At 47.9% G+C, this 14,704-nt stretch overlaps 2 protein-coding genes across 13 annotated transcripts in view; both read left to right on the top strand.

Moving 5' to 3' along the window:
• Positions 1-1,338, top strand: part of PDE4DIP (phosphodiesterase 4D interacting protein) — a 117,693-nt gene extending 116,355 nt beyond the window's left edge. For all 8 annotated transcript variants that reach the window (XM_067536373.1, XM_067536372.1, XM_067536376.1 and 5 more), the window contains one exon: positions 542-1,338. In XM_067536373.1, the coding sequence (XP_067392474.1) occupies positions 542-687 (146 nt within the window). In that variant the 3' untranslated portion in view covers positions 688-1,338. The remainder of the gene's footprint in view (positions 1-541) is intronic.
• Positions 1,339-1,914: 576 nt separating this feature from the next.
• PRKAB2 (protein kinase AMP-activated non-catalytic subunit beta 2) overlaps positions 1,915-14,704 on the top strand; it is a 41,233-nt gene continuing 28,443 nt past the window's right edge. Inside the window, exons 1-5 of one of the 5 annotated variants that reach the window (XM_067536382.1) lie at positions 1,915-2,322; positions 6,046-6,224; positions 7,760-7,926; positions 8,806-8,899; positions 11,250-11,370. In XM_067536382.1, the coding sequence (XP_067392483.1) occupies positions 6,063-6,224; positions 7,760-7,926; positions 8,806-8,899; positions 11,250-11,370 (544 nt within the window). In that variant the 5' untranslated portion in view covers positions 1,915-2,322; positions 6,046-6,062. Of the gene's footprint in view, positions 2,323-2,361; positions 2,585-4,732; positions 6,225-7,727; positions 7,927-8,805; positions 8,900-11,249; positions 11,371-14,704 lie in introns of those variants that run through there. The other 4 variants (XM_067536381.1, XM_067536385.1, XM_067536384.1 and 1 more) reach the window with 4 other exon arrangements.

The following is a 14,704-nucleotide window of genomic DNA, read 5'->3' as shown; positions in this document are numbered from 1 at the left end:
TGGGCTCCTGGGTTCCTGCCCCTCCTGGCCATGGGCAGCGTCTGGGGGAGGTCACTGCTGCCCCACACACCCACCCCTGGGGCTGTGCTCCTCCAGAGGGCACCAGGTAGGGATGGGGGGGACACCTTCCTGCCTGCTGAGCAAATAGCTGTGTGGCTGCTGAGGTAGTTCAGCCCGACCTTGGAGCTGCCGCTGCTCCTTGACCACTGGGAGCAGAGCTGCCCGCTGTCTGGACAGGACAGCATTTTGTACTGGGGGGAGAGTAGCTGGATATGGGGGAGCTAGTGGAACACTGGCTGCTTGGGGAGGCACATTCAGCCTGCGGGAGTGTCCCATGTGCTGCACTGGAGGCTGCCCGTGTTCCCACCCTCCCTCTGTCTAGCCTGGCACCCCTTCCTCCCGTTGCCAGTGACATCTGCTCAGACAATGGCAGTGATTTGACTCTCCACGTTGTCTGGGCTCCCAACCTCCTACGGCGACGGGGAAACGTCTAATGGCCAATTGCTCCCCACCCTCAACCTGGCTTGTGCTTTCTCTCCAGGTGAAATCCCAGCAGGCGCTTCCCAGCATGCAGGCCATGTGATCCCAGCCCGCCAGGAGCAAGGAAGGAAGAGGAGCCGCTCAGACTCCCTAAAGCAGCAGGAGGAATGGAACCGGCCCTGCTTCATTCACCTTCCCAGCTCCTGAGCTCCAGGCCTGGCTGGCATGGCTCCCTGGCAAGGTTGAGAGAGAACTGCTGCCCCCAATACCGTGCCCAGCCTTGGCCTGCAGCTCGGGAGCCAACTTGCATGTAAGCTAGCCGTAGACTGTATTAGGCTTGGCCCCTGGGCTATCACAAGCCCTGTCTGGCACCGCACTGCCAGAGGGATGTGCTATTTTGATTCCTAGCAGTTTAAAGGCGATTAAACGTATCTAAAGCTACTGTCCCAGCACTCTCACCAGGCCCCAAGATGGCCCATTGTCCTGTCACAGGGCACCCTCTGTTCTGCAACCCTTGATTCTGACTGTTGGAGATACAACGTGGCTTTGCCTGCTGGTCCTTTGTGCACAGAACCAACCTGTAGCAGGGAGCTCAGGGCCCTTCCACCCTTCCCCGCTAGGCTCCAGCCATTCGTTTGTGCAGTTTGCAACATCCGATTCCTCTGAAATCACTCACAAACTAAGTGTCAAGACCCGCTAACCCCCAGCTGAAATGCTGCTGCCCCCCGCCCCAGGGGCACGGCAGGGAGGGAGAGATGCCCAGCTTTGGGCTTGCTTTGCAGTGTGGGGATGCGGCAGCTGGTGCCGGACCTAGAGCCCTTTGTAAAGCAGTGCTGGAAGGGCCGCCGGTGCGCTGGGTATGTCTGGGTCCACGCTGGCTGGGCGTGGAGGAGGAGGAGGAGATGTGTGATGTCTATGGTGTAGGAGTGTGAGGTGGGCCGGCAGGTGGCCCTGGGCTGAGGACAGCGCTAAGGCGGGCCCGGCTCAGCCCGTGCGTGGGGCAGACACACAGGGTTTCCTCTCACGGGGTGTCACACCAGGGAGACCCCAATAAATGTGTTTTTCCCACTGGCTGCTGTCATCTCTGGCCTCCTTGGCCCTTGGTCGGGTCTGGGCCCTGCGGGAGGGGAGCCCGGGCGATGCTGGACGAGGGGACAGGCCTGGGGGCAGCCCCTCGAGTAACCCGGGGCTGGGCAGGATCCTTCCCGCTGCTAGGCCCGGCCTGTGGCAGACGCTGGGCCCAGCTGGTTCCCCCTGGGCCGAGGCTGTCCGACCCCGAGCGGGAGCTGAGCGCGGGGCCGCGCCGGGCAGGGGGGGGCTGGGCGCTGAATCTTCCCCTAACCGCAATGGCCCTCGTTCTTTTCAATGGGAGCGAAGCCAAGCTGCCCTCGGTTAAGATGGCCGCCCCTGCCCGCGTTTCCCTCCCCCTAGTGAAGATGGCTGTCACCTGCCATGGTTTGTTGCGACGTGACTGAAGCCCGATCGCCCTCAAAGAAGATGGCGGCGCCGACTACGAAAGGCTACGTCCAGACCTCCCCGGAGTGGGGTGGGGTGTACCTCGCGCCTTGTCCTCCCTTACCATAGAGACGCCCCCGGCAGTAGATAGAGGGTCCGTTCCCAGAGAGCGCGGGCAGGGGGTCCAGTGGACACCGTGATATCGGTCCAAGAAGCGTTTCCTGTGGTAGCCCTGGCCATAGAGGAGCCCACCGCCGGACAGAGCGTCTCCCTCCCAGCTCGGCCGTAGAGTGTCGGCGCCGGGCCGGCTCACGACGACGGGGCCGCGTCCATCCAAAGTCGCCTCGCCGCCACCATTGTAGAGGAGGGAGGCGGAGGCGAGGCCAGGTACTGGGGGGGGGGGGGCAATCCACGGGACGGAGTCTGGGGCTGGACGCCCTCATGGCGGTGGTGGGCGGCTGAGGAGAGCTGATGTGCCGGAGGAGACGAGACCCCGTCTGGCCCCCCGCGCGTGTGTGTGGGCGAGGGAACAGCCCCCCCCCGGCTTGGCCCCCCCCCCGGCTAGCCCCCCTGTGTGGGGGGGGGAGAACACCCCCTGTGCGTTGGGGGGAGACAGAGGATCCCTCCCCCCGTGTCACATTGCAGACAGGTGTGTTATTTCTTTAGGGGCATATGGAGCCTGCGGGGGGAGCTGCCCCTTACTTGTTTGCCAGGCCTGGGGGAGGGAGGTTGGCCGGCCTAGTGGATAAAGTACCAACCTGGGAGATAAGATCCGGGTTCAGTTCCATGCTCTACTACAGAGCGGGTGTGTGATCTGGGGCCCTTCTTTCAGTTGCTCTTTCCTCACCTTGCAGGGGGAGAAGCTCATTAGTAATAATTCCTTGCTCTTACCTAGTACTCTTCATCACCTTGAAGCACTTTATGAAAGATGTCAGTAGCTTTTACAGATAGGTAAACTGAGGCAGAGAGCGGGGAAGTGACTTGCCCAAGGTCACCCAGCAGGCCTCCTGAATGATTGTGCTGCTCAGATACAGTGTGATGGGGGCCTGATAAGCAGATAAACAGAAGGAAGTTCCAGCCACCCTTTCTGTGTGTAAGGGGAACACAGGGGAACACCCTTTCTGTGTGTAAGGGGAACACATGCTCCTCTGCATGATAAAAGGGACAAGTGGAGCCTCCACCGACCCGCCTATAGAGGGGAAAGGGTTAGGTAACGGGAGTCCCTGCCACTCTCTCTGTGTGCATGGGATGGGACAATGCTGCAGCCACCTTCCACCACTTTTGAAGGCTCAAACTGAAATACTTTGAGCCTAACTTTCAGAAGTGTTGCACTGCACAGGTGCCTCTGGGAGCTGCAGGGGCTCAGCATCTGAGAATCCAGGCATGTTTCAAATTAGGAACCCAAAGTTAGGCCTGGTCTACACTTTTAAATTTTATTGGCATAGCTATGTCAGTCAGGGGTGTGGTGGGTTTGTTTTGTTTTGCTGACATAATTATGCCTCCAAAAGCCTTGGGGAGATGCAGTTCTAGCATGTTTTATTTGAGGAACCACTAAGCTATAGCAGCAAAAGAACTCTTTTGCTGGGGTAAGCTATTTACACTGCGAGTGCTTGCCAGTATAATTGTACCTGTAGAGTTATACCAGCAAACCCTTTCTACTGTAGACAAGGCCACAATTGATAGGTATGAAAATGTTGGCCTTAAGCTTTCTGAGTCATCCCTGTCTGGCAGTTGTGAATCATGGTAGTGAAACTTTATATCCAATAGAGCAACTGGTGCTCTGTAAAAGATAGATTCATTTATCTACCTCAGGGCACTGTTGTGAGATTTAAGTAAATAATGTTTGTAAAGTGGTATATAAGGGTAAAATAGTATTAGGACTAGTCAGGAAGAGATGGAAATAGAATTCAGGACATACTGTGAGCTCCTAAGGCCTGTGCAGAGCTCTAGTCCTCTGCGTGAGCTTTATAATGTCCACCTCAGGGCTACATGTGATTCTTAGATCCCCGAAACTGGTGTGTGTTTAAAACACCAAGAAATATCCTTACACTATACATACCTGAAAATAGCACTCAAGAACTAAATAGCCCTTACCAAAACAGCCTGGAGGCAGTTGTATGTATAAACTATTAATGACAAAAGAGGGATGGACTGTTAGAATAAATATGGCTTTTCTATTCGGAACTGTTTTGGAGCTCTGCTGAGTCAAAAAAAATAAAACATTTCCATCATGGACCTTATATCTCCTGAAAAATTCTCCCTTGCTATAAATTAATTCCTGTGAAATTTCCAATAGGATTAGATAGATTTGGCAAAGTTGGAATAAAAATCTAATTTGGGGTGGAGGTCTTGCTTCAGTCATTCTGGAGAGACTAGAATTTCTCCATAAATTGCAATTAATTGATTGGCTTTTGGGGTTTTAAAAGCTTCATAATACCCAAGTGAGTGAGAGTTAATGTCCAAACAGTATGCTGTTAGGATGTTGGAACATCGCCAGTGCATATTGTTTCTGTATACAATATCTTATTACAACTGCACGTCCCTGAATTGTCTTGACCTGTGTTTGACTACAGGCCTTTGTTCTCTTGCTGCTGCTTGTTTATAGGTTATTGGTTGTTACCCCAAGTCATGTAAATGTTGTTTATCAACCATGTAAGTAATAAAATTCATTTTCCCAGGATGGTGACTAAGCTAAGTCTCTTAAAGAGGAAACTAATAACCTCAGAGGTGGTCTGTACTTTGTCACTTTCTATAACACTACATGGTAGGTTGGCTGTTTTCATCACCCTCTCCCCCCCCCCCCCAAAAAAAAAAAAAAAAAAAAAAAAAATCAAGGTTTTTAAAAAGTGAAGGGAAAATATTTTCTTTAACTCTGTTCAAACTCCAGTGTCAATGTGTAACTTTGTCTTTTATGCAAAGCTGTCTCCAAATAGTGCAGATTTTAAGTCTGTGGGAAAAGGCAACTGTTCACTACAGTAACATCAATAGTAATATTCCTTGCTTGCTGTCCCCATGACTTGCTTGCAGGTCTGTGATTGTCAGTATAGTAGAATTCAAGGCATGTGAATGGCACTGTAAAATTAAAACGAGGTCAAACAAAAATTCTATAGTATTTGGCTGCTGGGAATCTGTGTGATGACTGGGAGAACCGAAGAGGTCTGTGTAACTTGCTGAATCTGCTGTGTTCCTTACAAGATGTGTTCTCTCTCTTTTTTTTGTTTTTGTTCATTGCTTGGAACAATATAGCTGGTCTTCCTACGTTATTTTTTCCAAGTAGGTGTGTGTCATTTGAATTAACTAATCTCAATGAATAACACCGCCAACGTCCACCTGCAGAAGAGGTTGTTGCGGCCAGAATCAGGTTTCCCACTTAACAAATTGCATCTAGATAGCTGGCTAGAGATAGAGACTTGTGACCATTCAGTGCTTCAGCTACATTTATTATTACCACAGCAAACCTAGCCTTTTACTGTGGTTCAGCTCTGGTCCTGAAACCGATGGTGGTGGTGTGACTGGAAAATGTTTAGTAAATGCCCAAGCTGTAGCAGCCTCCATATCCTTTAATAGTACAACTTCTCCCAGATGCCCAAGGTGTTAGCTCTAGTGTCCTGGCCAAATTCCAGCTTGAGTAATTCCATTCTCCTTACATTTTCCCTGTCATTTCAATTAGGCGCAGGATTCTTCTTCCTTACGCAACAATTTATAAGGAGAAGTGTTGCTGGGGACTGTTAAACAGCTGCCACCTTCACTCCACAGGTGGCTGTGTTTTCTTTCTGGGTCTAGGGTTTCTGTATGCAGTCTGCAAAGCCTTTTGGAAGCCTTCAGAGTGAAAGATGCTCTAAAAATACATCTCTGTTGGCTTTGGTACATAATTATTTTTAGTTAATGCAAAACCATTTTAGCATGCTGGCTGGATATCCCACTAACTAGCATGCAACTAATTCATTAACTCAGAGGTGTCTTGTTGCTTGAAAAATTTAAATGGTTGCTTTCAATCTACTCTGACACGGTGGGGGTGGGAGGGTTTGGAAAACCAAAAGATCTTCTCCCTTCCCATCTATGGGTGTGTAGTGGATACTGGGGCATTGTGTTTTCTCCTCTCTCCTTCAGTCAGCTGCAGAGCTGTCATGGGAAACACCGCCAGCGATCGGTTGTCTGGGGAACGCCATGGCTCCAAATCTCACCGCTCTGAGGGAGCCAGTAGCACCCATCCCACCAAGGAGCATCCCCACAAGATCATGGTGGGCAGCACTGATGACCCCAATGTTTTCAGCACCCTTGACTCCAAGGTATGGGCTAGTCTTTCTTTCCCATTTTCCATCCCTACAGGATCACAACCAATGATGCAGGTCACCATATTGGCAGTTCTGCTGAGCTCATTTTCTAGCAGATCTGAGTCAATGACATTTGTCTTTTATATTTTGATTGGTAAGTGCCTAATTACACTGCGGTGTGTACAATACGCCTTACTACAGCAATGCCTAGGTGCTGCGGTGTGTACAGAACACCTCTAATCAAAGCCTGTGTAGTGAAAGATCCAGTCCCTAGGGGAGTAGAAGGAGAAGCTCATTTAGAAGAAGACCCAGAGAATGTAAAGGCTGTGTCATTTGGCCTGGACAGAGAACCAGGAAATGACTCTGTCACATCCTCAGCTGGTGTCAATTGTCTTTCTTCCATTGTCTGAAGTGGAGCAATGACATTGTAATGCAGCTGCAATTCTGCATATCGGACTCCAGAGCCTAAGGGAGAAGGGGGTGATAGACCCAAGAATCTGAGGATGGAGGCATTTGGATACTACAGCAGGGAGGGGTCTGTAAGGTTATGGATGTAAAATACCTTTTAACAAAACAACTGTTTAAACTATGACAATTATATCATTTAAACGGTTAACTAATAGGATATTTTACATCCCTAGGGGTTTGTGGGGGGGGGGGGGGGGTGCCTGGGAGCTGGATGGGAGTAGCCTAATGCATCTCAGCCCCTACATTGCGCGGGGCCCTGGCCCTTCCGATTGCCCTGGAGCGGGCACTCCAGAGCCGGGGTGCTGCCGCTGCCCCCGGGGCCTGCTGATCATCCTGGAGCGGGCCCTTCAGATCCGGGGTCTGCCACCCCGCAACCCGCAGGAGGGGGCAAAAGGCACCTCTGTGCCCTGCCCATCCCCCCAAGTCCATCCTCCCCCTGCTGCGCTCCTGGCCCTGCCCCAGGACCATGGATACCCCCTATGCTCGACCAACCTCCCACCCCCAGACCCTTCACTTGGGTGCACCACAGCTGCTTCCGCCTGGCTCTCTGCTGATCAAGCTGGTGTTAACGCCAAACCCCTAAGCCACCAGGGCTCTTTCCTTTGCATATGCGCGATCGTGTGTCCCAGCCCACCCCCCTCATCCCTCCCTGCAATACCACGTCCCCACTCATGCCCCAAGTGCACAGCTGCCTCCCCCCGTGCAGTAAACAGTTAACGCCGTTTGTCAACTGTAAAACTAATATTTTACATCCCTAGTGTAAGTGCCTAGCTCCATCCGGTGGCAAAGAGGTCTTGTGACTTGGACACACAGGTTGTTGGTGACTTTGGTGAGGGCGGTGGAGAGGATGGCAAAGCAGAGAGGAAGTCAAAGCACAGGAGTAGGTGCATGTGGGGTAGTGGGTTGACAAATTGTGCAATCTATGGTGCACTGTGGAATTTGGAAAACCTGTGATGTTCCTGTCTGAAGTGTGCTGAGGGGCTAGGGGGTGGGGGAAGAATGTGACTGGAGAGCTAGCCCTGATCCCTGCTGTATCTGCACCTTGCCTAGGCTGGGGGATGGCTCTTGTTTCCTTCATGCAGCTTGCCGGGGAAAAGGAGTTTGTGTCGTGGCAGCATGATCTGGAGGAATCAGGAAAGCCAGCCCAGCAGGCTCGTCCCACTGTCATCCGCTGGGCTGATGGCGGCAAGGAGGTCTTCATCTCCGGATCCTTCAATAACTGGAGTGCCAAGATCCCACTCATCAAAAGGTATCTCCTCTCTCTGGGAAGCCTTTGCATGTTCAATTCACAATAACTTGAGAAAGATGGGTTATATAAAACACATTGGTTAAATAATTTATTTAATGAGTTATCTCTACTAGATTTCTCACTGTTGTTTGGGTCTGCGTTTCTTAACTGAAGTACGGACTGGTGAAACCAAAATAGCTTTGAAAGCCAACAAAATTACAGAAAGTGAAGTAAAGATGGTGAACTACTACAGTGTCAAAACCTGAACTTGACTCGAGATGTTCAAGAAATAATAAATCGGTTCAGTTAATTCAAGGTCTTAGAATGGTTTTGTTACCAAGGCTAACTTCCCTAGTTCTGTACTAGTCTGGGCGGGTGATTTGAGTATCAACGTGGAACTACAGGCCCTTAAATATAGACCCTTCCAAGCATATTTGCCAGTGGAATTAGGGACTGCTCATGCCAGTCCAACCAAAACACTTCTAAAGTCAAATTTAGAAATTTCGGCACGTTACTTAATTATCCAAGCTATGCCCCAAACTAGCCCTCATCCCATGCATACGTTTGTATGTGGGTGGTGTTGGTTCAGGCTGTGTGTGAATGTACAGGGATAGTGTGGGGCAGATGTGGATGGGTGTTGTACAAGTGCAGTGGATGCATATGTGAGAGTGGAATAGGGCTGGTCTGTAATGTGTTGTGAGATGTGTCTCTTGATGTAGAGAGTCTCTCAGCACTGCAGGAATTCTCTCTGTGCTCTCCAAAGCAGTACCATATGAGCTGAACTCAGCACCGGGGTCCAGAACTATCTGGGATTGCTGCTGTATCCTGTGAGCCTCTGGAGGAGCAGCCTCTGGGCCATTTCTGTAATCACACGGGGTCCTGTTCTCTCTCTCCTTTCAGCCACAATGACTTTGTCGCTATTCTGGATCTGCCCGAGGGCGAGCACCAGTACAAGTTTTTTGTGGATGGCCAATGGGTTCATGACCCTTCAGAGGTAACTCTCAAAGCTGTTTTCTCTCCCCAGGGACTCAGTGAGTGCTCTTCTTAGCCTCAGTATACTGCCTTAGCACTGCAGAAGTGCAGTGCAATGTGCGCACCCTGTCCTAGACCGGTTCAGCCTCTCCTCCCTGCTTCCACGGTCACATTTCCTTTCCTGGGCTAGGACTGTACAGCACCAGTGACCCTCACTCTGCTTTGGTTGGTGCAGCACTGATTGCCCCTCTATGTACCCTGATAACATGTTGAGGCTGTTTCACCCTGTGACCTGTCCATGCCCAGGGTAGCCAACTGATAATGCCAAGATCAGGGCAGGCTGCAAAAGGAGAGCAGATTCTTCCAGCGCTGGTGGGTAACACTGAAGCCCGGCCTCCCAACCAGCCACGAACTGCTTCTGATTTCCCCACACTGGATATCAAGAAACCAGTTCACAAATGCCCACAGCCCCCTTTACTGCATTTCAGCTCCAGGCTCCCAAATCAGCACTAGGTCCAGTAAAGAGACCAGTTACCAAAACTCTATGCTCTTTACTAAAAAGGTTCCCTCTGACCCCAAGGGGTCAGCCGCAGTACCAGTTCAATATAAGTTTGGATCTTACCTAAAATACCACGCTGCCAGCCAATCCTTTAGTAACCAAAACTAAAGGTTTATTGTAAAAAGACAGAAATAAACCATGAGAGAAATGCTAAAAGATTAGAGCAATCAGATGTACACAAATGATTAAAAGACCATACACATCAGGTTTCTGGAAGAAATGTGGAGTTGTAGGCTTGTATAGTTCCATCTGGTTCACATCCAGTGCCTGGATGGGTCTAGGTCCTTCAGTTCAGTTGCAAGATGAATTGATCCAGAGGTAGGTGTGTGTCTGCAGACTGGACAGGAGCAAAGACAAAATGGATCCTGTGGTTTGATCTTCTAAACCCCCTACCCCGGCCATGCGGCTTGTGGACAGTCACAAGATCCAAACTGGAGTCCGGAGTCACATGGGCCAATCCTGATGACTCTTCAGGTGTGCTTGGGCCCCCTCCCATCTGTGAGTATCTCAATGGGCCATTAAGCAGGCTATAGTCTTGCCGCCTCTCTGTCTGGGGTGTGTCCCAGCCAGCCCAAATTGACACACAGAAATAGCAATACACCCATAACTTTCCTTTTTGCATATAATACATGAACATAAGTATTAGTATCTTACTCAGCACGATATATTCTTTCTAACGGTACCTGACATGATGTATCTCACACGCATTATGATTCTGACATACTGATATCACACAATATACTAAATGCCCCCCCACTCAAGCCAGCCTGCGTGACACCCCCAACGCAAGACTGGTGTAGAAAGGAGCAATCGGAGCTCCTGAGTACACCTCAGGGGCCCCCCTTATCCAGACAGCGTGACACACCCCATCAGCGTTTCTGTGCATGGAGCTAATGGAATAGCGTTGTGAGCTTCTCTGCACTCATGCTTGATTCCATGTCCCAGCCCCTTGCTTCCTGGGACTAACATTACAACATATTCCTCCCTGTGTCCTTGACTTCCTCATGCAGGGGTCTAGGGTTTGAAACTAAACTTAAGGCACCTTTTTTAACATGGCCTGGGCAGAGGTGCAGAGAGCAGAAAGGGGTTTTGGGGGCACTGTGGGGTGAGGAAGGGTTGGAAATAAGATACCAGTTCCACCTGTTTACTCCTTCTGTGGCCTAACTCTATGCTCAGACCATGTAAGCCTACCTAGAACTTCTGGGGATCCTCAGCAGTGTTAAAAGGGGCAGCTGGGGATCAGAATTCCTTTGAGCCAGTTTCAGTATAACCAGCCAGACTAGAGCATCTGATTCCCTTAATCTCCTCACTCAGAGATGCTGCCTGCAGCTGATAAAGGGACAGTGTGACAAGCATAGCAATCTAGGTATCTGCTGGTAGGAGGATGAGCCTATAGAAGAGGATTATTAAAGCCAAGTGTGCGGGTAGGGTTGGATAGATTGCCCAAGACTGAGAGTAATGGGAAAGCCAAAGGGTGTGAACAACTTGGAAATGCTATTGAGACATACCCGTTAGCCCCTATTTTCAGGTAAGAGTTTGAAATTTCTGTATACAGGAGTCTAATGGGGCATTCTTCAACAGGGTGTCTCTTGAGCCTTGGATGGCTCTTGTCTTATCTGCTCTACCTCTGCCACTGGCTTGACACACGGATGGATTATATATGTGCTACTGTAGCAGGGGAATGGATAAATGGAGATGTGTGATTGGCTGTGCACGTGGGAGAGAGAAGTTGGGGGATGGGAGGGGGCTGGGAAGAGTGTGTGTCTGTGTGATTGGGAAGGGGATGTAGATGATTGTCGTCTTTTTATTTCAGCCTGTGGTCACCAGCCAAATGGGCACCATTAACAATCTGATTCACGTCAAGAAGTCTGACTTCGAGGTATTTGATGCTCTAAAGGTGGATTCTCTGGAGAGCTCAGAGACTTCATGTCGAGGTAAATTTCTCATGGCACTCAGTGTGTGCTGACATTGACTGAGACACATGCTCCTTTCCTCCAAGGCTTGCTCAAAGCTCCTATGACACTGATTGCACTGAAGGGGAATGAGCCCCTTGAGTTGGAACTCCAGCTGATAGCTGGGTGCCTGGCACACAGCTGTGATGAGTGATGGTTACTGTTGTACTGCACCATTGCCCAAGGATCCAAAGCAGGGTTTGAGTGCTGTGTAATGCACACACAAATGTCCCCACTCTGAAGAGCTTGCAGTCTGTGTGTCTTCTCACGAGTGCTCTAGTTGTGTGATCTATGCCTTGTAAGTGTGGATGGGGTGTCAGTTGTGTGATGGTGCTGGGATGTCAGTTAGTTTTTTAAAAAAAATTTAAAGTTGAAACCTAATACACTAGATTTGCCAATTTAAACATTACAGCAAGTGTTGGAATGGAATTTAATTAGGATAACCCTTTTTTATTGAGTTCAGGGAGCGTTTGCTTACTAATTTGATCTTGGACAGGGTTTCTCTAATCAGGACACTTGGTGCTTTTAACCAATCAGCAGTTTATTAATTTACCCAGAACCACATAAATATACAATCAACAGTTTATCAATCAAGTGTAGACACAAGCAATGTTTTAGGCATATACTGAACACAAAATACGCATGCAGTAATGTAAGCAAGTAACACAGACCAGTGTGGGGCCCCTGCAGCCATAGCAACAAACAACACAAATCACCAAGATTTCTTCTTTAATTTACTGGTAATCCTCAGTTATCAATTCTATAGTCCCTGTAGTACAGGATCACACTTCTGGTACTTCTCCAAAGAGTAAGGATGCACTGGTCTCTGCTATTGGAATTGTTTGATACGAGGGATACTAGTTTAAAATATCAGGAGCAGTTGCTTAAAGTTGTTTTAAGTCTCTTAGGCCAGTTTGCTGGGGTTTATAAAGGAGAATATACATCTAGCATTAGTTAAAAGCCAAAATATAGATACTTTGAGGTCTCACCAAAAAGAATGTGGACTCAACAAGGTAACTCTGGTTAATGAACAGAAAGAAATACAATCCCTGAAATGCAGTCTCACCAGTCCTTAGTCCGGTAACCTTGGTTGATTGGGGGGAGGGTCTTTTCCATGCCGCTGATCCAAATATCAGTAGCAGTTCTGGATTCTACAGCTTCTTTGTGGGTTTGGTCGACTGGTTTGTCCTGTAACCGAGGAGAGGGGGGAGGGAGAGACTATCTATGGTGTACAGCTAGCTTTCGGGTTCACACAGTAGCCTCAGGTTTATATGCCCTGTTTTGGGGTCCATTGCAGGAGGGTGTTGGAAAAATATTCCAAATGAGGTTCGTTTACCCTGCACCAGATTAAAAAGAGATCTAAGCAGGTATTTGGGCAGTCTCCAAGTTTTATTTCTGCAGAGGTCGGACACTTCCCAACAAGTGGTCAGTGTGAGACCCCGAAGGCATGCTCTCTTGCATATTTATACAAACACAAACAAAGAAATTACATATGCATAAATTCTTAATGCTTATTGGTACACTCAGATTATTATTATTATTACTATTAACATTACACTTTCTACCTCTTCTAACTATAAACATATGCATAACATAAAAGATAAGGGCAAAAGATTTCAACTTATCTATCAACATTGTCTAGTCTATTTCTCAAGACTGAAGAGAAAGCAAAAACTACTTATAGCTGACTCCTCATTTCTCCTGTTAATCCTTCTCTCTGACCTTGGCAGAGATAAGCACCATAGACATATTGGAGAAGAGTGGGTGGGTGATTTCTACAGAAAGCAGAACACTAAAAAAACAACAAAATGGAGTAACTGTGGTCAAGCAAACAATTATTTTCTTTCAAGGGCAGAACTCTTATTTTCTTTTGGACATTGGCTAGCCGTGGTGTTTCAATTTTAGCTCTTGGTTTCTCTGCTTCTGTCGGTATCCAGTAGATAGTGTCAGTGTATAGCAAATATCTTAATCTTTTTCTTATCAGAAGCTCCTTTGTTTGAGTCATTTCAAGTACTATGTTTCTGTACTAATCCAGAGTATTAACTGAAATTTTCCCCTCTTTAAGCACCAAACTTTTTAAAGACACCATAATAGAGGTTCAATTTAAATGTATACACTAAATTAAAAAACATAGTAAGAGGACCAAAAAAGTGCCACCATGACTGAACAACAAAGTAAAAGAAGCAGTTGGAGGCAAAAAGGGATCCTTTAAAAAGTAGAAGTTAAATCCTATTGAGGAAAATAGAAAGGAGTGTAAACTTTGGCAAATGAAGTGTGAAAATATAATTATGAAGGCCAAAGAAGACAGCTAGTCAGAGACTCAAAGTAACAGCAAAAATTTGTTTTGAGTACATCAGAAGCAGGAAGAGAGTTAAACAACCAGTGGAGCCACTGGATGATCGAGATACTAAAGGAGCACTCAAGGAAGATAAGGTCAGTGCGAAGAAACTAAATTAATTCTTTGCATTGGTCTTCATGGCTGAGGATATGAGAGACATTCCCCAACCTGAGCCATTCTATTTAGGTGACAAATCTGAGGAAAAGTCCCAGATGGAGGTGATATTTGAGGAGGTTTGGAACAAATTGATAAATTAATCGGTAATGAGTCACCAGAAGAACTAAAGGAACTCAAATGTGAAATTGCAGAACTACTGTGGTATGTAACCTATCATTTAAATCGGCTTCTGTACCACATGACTGGAGGATAGATAGTATGATGCCAATTTTTTAGAAAGGCTTCTGGGGAGATCCTGGCAATTACAGGCCGGTAAGCCTAACTTTAGTACCAGGCACATTGGTTGAAACTATAGTAAAGAACAGAATTGGAAAAGGTAAAGAAAAGGGCAACAAAAATAACTGAATATGGAACAGCTTCCGTATGAGGAGAGATTAATAAGACTGGGACTTTTCAGCTTGGAAAAGAGACAATTATAGGGGGATATGGTAGAGGTCTATAAAATCATGACTGGTAAGGAGAAACTAATTAAGTAAATATTATTTACTCCTCATAACACGAGAACTAGGGGGTCACCAAATTAAATGAATAGGCAGCAGGTTTAAAACGAACAAAAGGAAGTATTTCTTCACACAACACACAGTCAACCTGTGGAACTCCTTGACAGAGGATGTTGTGAAAGCTTCAAATCTGGGTTTTAAAAAAAAGAACTAGATAAGTTCCTGGAGGATAGGTCCATCAATGACTATTAGCCAGATGGGCAGGGATTGCTGTTTGCCAGAGGCTGGTGTAAAGCACGAAGGATTCTTTCTCCAAGAATCAGGCAGCACAGACAATACTGAAGAGGTTTATTCATGATGC

Source organism: Emydura macquarii, unplaced genomic scaffold (genome assembly GCF_026122565.2).
Source record: "Emydura macquarii macquarii isolate MOO-44397 ecotype Brisbane River unplaced genomic scaffold, CSIRO-AGI_Emac_v2 contig_3534, whole genome shotgun sequence".
In the NCBI taxonomy this organism is placed as follows: domain Eukaryota; kingdom Metazoa; phylum Chordata; order Testudines; family Chelidae; genus Emydura; species Emydura macquarii.
This window is presented reverse-complemented; position numbering and strand designations above follow the sequence as displayed.